Below are 6,556 nucleotides of genomic sequence, written 5' to 3' on the forward strand. Positions count from 1 at the left end.
CTGCACGGAAAAGGGCCCGGGGGCTCGGGCGCGCCGGGAGGGGCCAGGGGCACGGCGCCGGGGCCCGGGGGGTCGCCGTGGATGCGCTGGTGCTGCAGCAGGTTGGAGCGCTGCCGGAAGCGCTGGCCGCACTCTGCGCAACGGAAGGGCTGTTCTCCTGTGTGCACGCGCCGGTGCTCCTCCAGGCGCGCGCTGCGCACGAAGCCCTGGCCACAGTCGCCGCACACGAACGGCCGCTCCTCGGTGTGGGTGAGCTGGTGGCGCAGCAAGTGCGAGCTGCGGCTGAAGCCGCGGCCGCACTCGCCGCAGACGAACGGCCGCTCGCCTGTGTGGATCTTCTGGTGCCTAAGCAGATTGCTTCGCTGGCTGAACACCTTGCCACACACGTCGCAGCGGCCGCCTCTAGCCACCCCAGCACCAGTGCTGGGGCGGCCCCGGCCCCTGCTCCGGCCCCTGGGGGTGCGCCAGCGGGCCGTGACCAGCGCAGGGCCGACGCCCCGGCGAGGATCCTCGTCTGTGAGGTCCTGCTCACTTCTTGGGCCGCTGGGGAGCGGGAGCGCATGCGCAAAGTTCCCTTCGCAGGAGGGTGACTGAATTCGGCCAGAGAGGCCAGCCACGCTGACGTCCCATGGGATGTGGAGGTGGGGGCTTACATTACCCAGGCCCGTGGAGACGCTGTCCATCTGGAGTGCAAACCCTGTGTGCACAAGGGGCCCCATTCACTCATTACAGAGTGCCCGCTGTGCCAGGACCCACTTCAGCTCTGGGGGCACAGTGTGACCTAGGGGGACCTGAAACTGACCACTGAGGCAGACGGAGGTGGCAAGGGCAGGGATTCTATCTGTGCAGCTTTTCCTGAGGAGGTGACAATAGGACAGAGCTCAGCATGAGTAGGAAGGCTGGGCTGTGTGAAAACTTTCTGGGTTTTGTGTTGGAACAAAGTACTTTGTTCTGGAAGGGCTGTAGGGCAATAGTGGGTCATGCAGCTCTTGCACTGTCTAGGTGGGTGATGATGGTCTCTGCAAATGCAGGGACATGGATGGGTCTCACGGAAGGAGGCGTAGCCAAAAGGAAGGGATGAGGGGGCAGGGAATGTAGGCCCCTGGACTCTGGTCTGAGGTTTGGATGCTCCTTGCTTGAGATGTCTGTGGGGTATCCGAGAAGCAGACTCCAGGCAGGGGGAAACATGAGTAGGGGCTTCGGAACATATACATGGCACACAGAGCCATGGGCCTGCGTGTGATCAACACAAGGGTGGATGTCTCCAGGGGAAAGACAGCTACACTATGAGCATTACAGCATTAGAGGCTGGGTGAGGAAGGAAGCATCAGCAATTGCTCCAAGGAGCAGGGACTGGAAAAGGAGGAGGCCTGGAGGCTAAATTAAGACTGAGAGAGTAGTGAGGGCTTTAGTGGGTGACAGAAAATCCATAAGCCACAAAGAAAAGTCAGATGAGTTAGACTACATCAAGGGAAGTCAGCAAAAACCAGCTCAGAATCAAAAAGACAAACAACAAACTGAAAAACTCTCCAGAGGCAAAGGGCTAATTAACCTCTCTAGTAAAGAGCCTCAATAAATCAACAAGACCAATAATCTGATAGACACATGAACAAAGGATATGAACAAGAAAGGAAATGTAACTAATGCTTAAATCCCATAAAAATATGCTTGGCCTCCTCCTAATAAGAAAAATGCACATCAGGGCTGAATTAACCCACCATTTCCCTATCTTCACTGTTCCTATGCATTGCTAGTGAGCATAAATGGAAAGCCAATGTGGCAAAATCCATCAAAACAGCAAATGTCCTGCACTTTGACCCAGTAATTCCACTTTGGGTATTTCTTCAACAGTTGTGTTCCTCCTTGTGCTTAATGACCAATGTACAGGGTTTCTCAATGGTGTGTCCACAATGAGTCACAGTGGAGCTCTATGCAGCCGTCCAAAGACATAGGGCACTTGCTGGTGTGAATTGAAGTGGGAAGACACACAAAAAAATGCCAGGTGTGGAACAGGGTGGAGATTAAGCATCCACGTGTGTGCGCGTGTGTGTTTGAGAAAGCAGGATTGATTGAGAGGACAGAAAAGCTCTCAGAACTGGAAGGGACCCGAGGGGGCTGGCCCACGTGTGTTTTTTAAAAAAGGGGAATGAGGACCCTTTCCCTCATGAGGAGTGGTGGCTCATGCCTATAATCCCAGCACTTTGGGAGGCTGAGGTAAGATAAGTGGCTGAGCCCAGGTGTTCAAGACCAGCCTGGGCAACTAGGCAAGACCTCATCTCTACAGTAAATCAAAAATTAGCTGGGCTCAGCGGCTCAGCCTGTAATCCCAGCACTTTGGGAGGCCAAGGCGAGTGGACTGCCTGAGCCCCTGGGTTTGAGACCAGCTCGGGCAACTTGGCGAGACCTCGTCTCTACAATAAATTTTAAAAAATTAGCCAGGCATGGTAGCACGCGCCTGTAGTTCTGGCTACTTGGAAGGCTGAGGTGGAAGGATTGCCTGAGCCCAGCAGGTCGAGGCTGCAGTGGCCAGGAGTTTGCCACTGTACTCCATCCTGGGCGCCAGAGTGAGACTCCAACTAAAAAAAAAAAAAATTAGCTGGGCATGGTGGTGCATGCCTGTAGTTTCAACTACTTGGAAGGCTGAGGCGGAAGGATTGCCTGAGCCCAGCAGGTTGAGGCTGCAGTGGCTGGGAGTATGCCAGCCTGGGTGACAGAGTGAGACTCCAACTCAAAAAAAAAAAAAAAAAAAAAAAAGGGAATGAGCAAGTGTCTGTATATGTGTTTGGCTCTCTATGTGCACACTCTTTCTGGAAAGACATAAAAAACTGGTAACGCTGGAAGCAGTTCAATGTATACTGTCTTGTGCCTTTTGAATTTTCAAGCATATGAATATATTGGCTGTTCAAAATATCCTCATGATGAACAATTACAAATACCTCCCTTGCTACAAAGAAAAGGCACATTTTCATTACAAAGGAGATTCTAAAAACTCAGGGCTTGGAGATACCAGATAACTCTGGCCACACAGTTGAATGGGGAGGGTACCAACCAGGCTGGAGAGGCTGTTTCAGAAATGGATGCTGGGTAGGGCTGCTGCTCTGGGCTCTGTTTGCTCAAAATTCTGAGCCAATCAGTATGCACTGCTGTGGCTCTGATTCCTATATTTCTTTTCCCATTCTGGCAGAAGGCTGTGTTGAGGGTGGGAGACCATACTGAGAAAGTTGGAGGGATTAAGTAAACAGTCACTGGGTGCTGAGACATCAGCCTCTCTCCCAGGATGCTGGCAAGAGGCTGAAAGTGTCTTCTTCAGAGGAAGGACCTGAAGGTGCTCATAGAGAGGGGTATCCACAAAGTGGCCCAGCCACATTGTCCTATGGATTCTTCAGCTGTCTATTCTCATCCCCCAAGAAATGGATCTCCCTGGGGAGTGGGCTTCCCCCATGTCCCTCCCTGTCCTGGTTTGTTGTCACAGTCAATAAGCCCCTCACCCATGTGCTCAGAGCTACCAGTCAGATTTGTGATCCCTATGTCTTGTATAAGCCAACAAGAGACCATACTGGGAGAAGAAAATTAAAAAAAAACCCAAATAAGTTATTGCTGTTCTCAGGTAAATAAGGAAAGACATTGCAAGTGAAAGAACAAGAAGCAGCTATAAAAATGAATAGAGGGGCAACCCTTTTTCAGGTCCCCTCCCACTTGGGAGCTTTTTTGTCTTCTTAATAAACTCCTGCTTTATTTATTTATTTATTTTATTTTTATTTTTGAGTTGGAGTCTCACTCTGTCGCCCAGACTGGAGTGCAATGGCCGCTCCCGGCCACCGCAGCCTCGACCTGCTGGGCTCTGGCGATCCTTCCGCCTCAGCCTTCCAAGTAGCTGGAACTACAGGCACGCGCTGCCATGCCCGGCTAATTTTTGATTTATTGTAGAGATGAGTTCTCACCAAGTTGCCCAGGTGGGTCTCGAACCCGCGGGCTCAGGCAATTTAAAACTCCTGCTTAAAAAAAAAATAGAGAATGAAAACACTCCTTTTTTTTTTTTTTTGTAGTTGGAGTCTCACTCTATCACCTAGACTGGAGTGCAGTGGCTGCTTCCGGCCACTGCAGCCTCAACCTGCTGAGCTCTGGCGATCCTTCCACCTCAGCCTTCCAAGCAGCTGGAACTACAGGCGCGCACTACCACGCTGGGCTAATTTTTGATTTATTGTAGAGATGAGGTCTCACTAGTTGCCCAGGTGGGTCTCGAACCCGCAGGCTCAGGCAATCCACTCACCTCAGCCTCCCAAAGCGCAGGATTACAGGCTGAGGCACCGAGCCTGGCACTTTTTTTTTTTTGAGTTGGAGTCTCACTCTGTTACCCAGACTGGAGTGCAGTGGCCGCTCCCGGCCACCGCAGCCTCACCGCTGGGCTCTGGCGATCCTTCCGCCTCAACCTTCCGAGTAGCCGGAATTACAGGCATGCGCTACCATGCCCGGCTGATTTTTTGATTTATTGTAGAGATAAGGTCTCGCTGCCCAGGCGGGTCTCGAACCTGAGGGCTCAGGCAATCCACTCACCTCAGCCTCCCAAAGGCGCGGGATTACAGGCTGAGCCACCGAGCCTGGTGCTTTTTTTTTTTTAAGTTGGAGTCTCACTCTGTCGCCCAGGCTAGAGTGCAGTAGCATGCTCATGGCCACTGCAGCCTCGACCTGCTGGGCTCCGGTGATCCTTCTACCTCAGCCTTCCAAGTAGCTGGAACTACAGACATGAACCACCACACCTGGCTAATTTTTTTATTTACTGTAGAGACGAGGTCTTGCCATGTTGCCCAGGCTGGTCTTGAACCTCTGGACTCAGGCAATCTTCTCGCCTCTGCTTCCCAAAGTACTTAAATTAAAATTAAAGGCCGGGCTCGCTGGCTCAGCCTGTAATCCCAGCACTTTGGGAGGTTGAGGTGAGTGGATTGCCTGAGCCCATAGGTTTGAGACCAGCCCGGGCAACTTGGCAAGACCTTGCCTCTGCAATAAATCAAATGGAAAATTAGCTGGGTGTGGTAGTGCGTGCCTGTAGCTCTGGCTACTTGGAAGATTGAGGCAGAAGGATCACTGGAGCCTAGCAGGTCGATGCTGGGGTAGCTAGGAGTGGGCCACTGTACTCTAGCCTGGGAGGCGGAATGAGACTACAACTCAAAAATAAGTTAAGTTAAATTAAATTAAAGCCGGGTGTGGTGGCTCATGCCTGTAATCCCAACACTTTGGGAGGTAGAGGAGAAAGGACTGCCTGAATCTAGGGGTTCAAGACCAGCCTGGGCAACTTGGTGAGACCTCGACTCTACAATAAATCAAAAAATTAGCCAGGCATGGTGGCATGTGCCTGTGGTTCCAGCTACTTGGAAGGCTGAGGTGGAAGGATCACCTGAGGCCAGCAGGTCAAGGCTGCGGTGGCTGTGAGCATGTCACCACACTCTAGCCAGAGTGACAGAGACTCCAACTAAAAAAAAAAAAACATTAAAATTATGCTAATAATGCTAGGCACAGTAGCTCACACCTGTAATCCCAGCACTTTGGGAGGCTGAGGCAGGACGATCGTTAGAGGTCAGGAATTCAAGACCAGCCTGGGCAACACAGTGAGATCCTGCCCCTACAAAAAATAAAAAAATTAGCTGGGCCTTTCCACTGTGACTTATGCCTGTAATCTAATACTTTGGGATGCCAGGGCAGGAGGACATCTTGAGCCCACGAGTTTGAGACCAGTCTAGACAACATAATGAGACCTCATCTCTAAAAACAAAAATATATATAAAAAAGTTAGCTGGGTATAATGGTGTGTGCCTCTAGTCCCAGCTACTAGGGAGGCTGAGATGGAAAGATTGTGTGAGCCCAGGAGGTCAAGACTGCAGTGAGCTGTGATCATGCCACTGTCTTCCAGCCTGGGTGGCAGAGTGAAACCCTAACTGAAAAAAAAAAAATGAAAAACTAGCTTGTGTGGTGGTGCTTGGGTGGCCGAGGTGGGAGGATCACTTGAGCCTAGTAGCTTGAGGCTGTATTGAGCCATGATCACTTGAGCCCAGTAGTTTGAGGCTGTGTTGAGCATTCTAGCCTGTGCAATAGAGAAAGATCCTTTCTCAAAAAAAAAAAAAAAAAAAAAAAAGAATCATATGCTAGCAGAAATAATTTTTTTTTTTTTGAGTTAGTTTCACTCTGTCACCCAGGCTGGAGTGCAGTGGTACACTCAAAGCCACTGTAGTCTCAACCTGCTGGGCTCAGGTCATCCTTCTGCCTCAACCTTCCAAGTAACTGGAAACACAGGCGTGCATCATCACTCCTGGCTAATTATTTTTATTTTTATTTTTGAGTTGGAGTCTCACTTTGTTACCCAGGCTGGAGTGCAGTGGCACACCACTCAGGGCCACTGCAGCCTCGACCTGCTGGGCTCAGGTGATCCTTCTGCCTCAGCCTTCCAAGTAGCCGAAACCATAGGCGTGCACCATCATGCCCAGCAAATTTTTGATTTATTGTCTATTTTTTATTTTTTTGAGTTGGAGTCTCACTCTGTCACCCAGACTGGAGTGCAGTGGCT

The 6,556-nt window shown here is 50.9% G+C and overlaps 1 protein-coding gene across 1 annotated transcript in view; it reads right to left on the minus strand.

Moving 5' to 3' along the window:
* MZF1 (myeloid zinc finger 1) overlaps positions 1 to 6,556 on the minus strand; it is a 12,694-nt gene that overhangs the window by 1,076 nt on the left and 5,062 nt on the right. Inside the window, exon 5 of the mRNA XM_021708409.1 lies at positions 3 to 697. Within this exon, the coding sequence (XP_021564084.1) occupies positions 3 to 697 (695 nt within the window). The remainder of the gene's footprint in view (positions 1 to 2; positions 698 to 6,556) is intronic.

Source organism: Carlito syrichta, unplaced genomic scaffold, assembly GCF_000164805.1.
Source record: "Carlito syrichta isolate Samal-C Ts95f unplaced genomic scaffold, Tarsius_syrichta-2.0.1 Scaffold136370, whole genome shotgun sequence".
Lineage (NCBI taxonomy): Eukaryota > Metazoa > Chordata > Mammalia > Primates > Tarsiidae > Carlito > Carlito syrichta.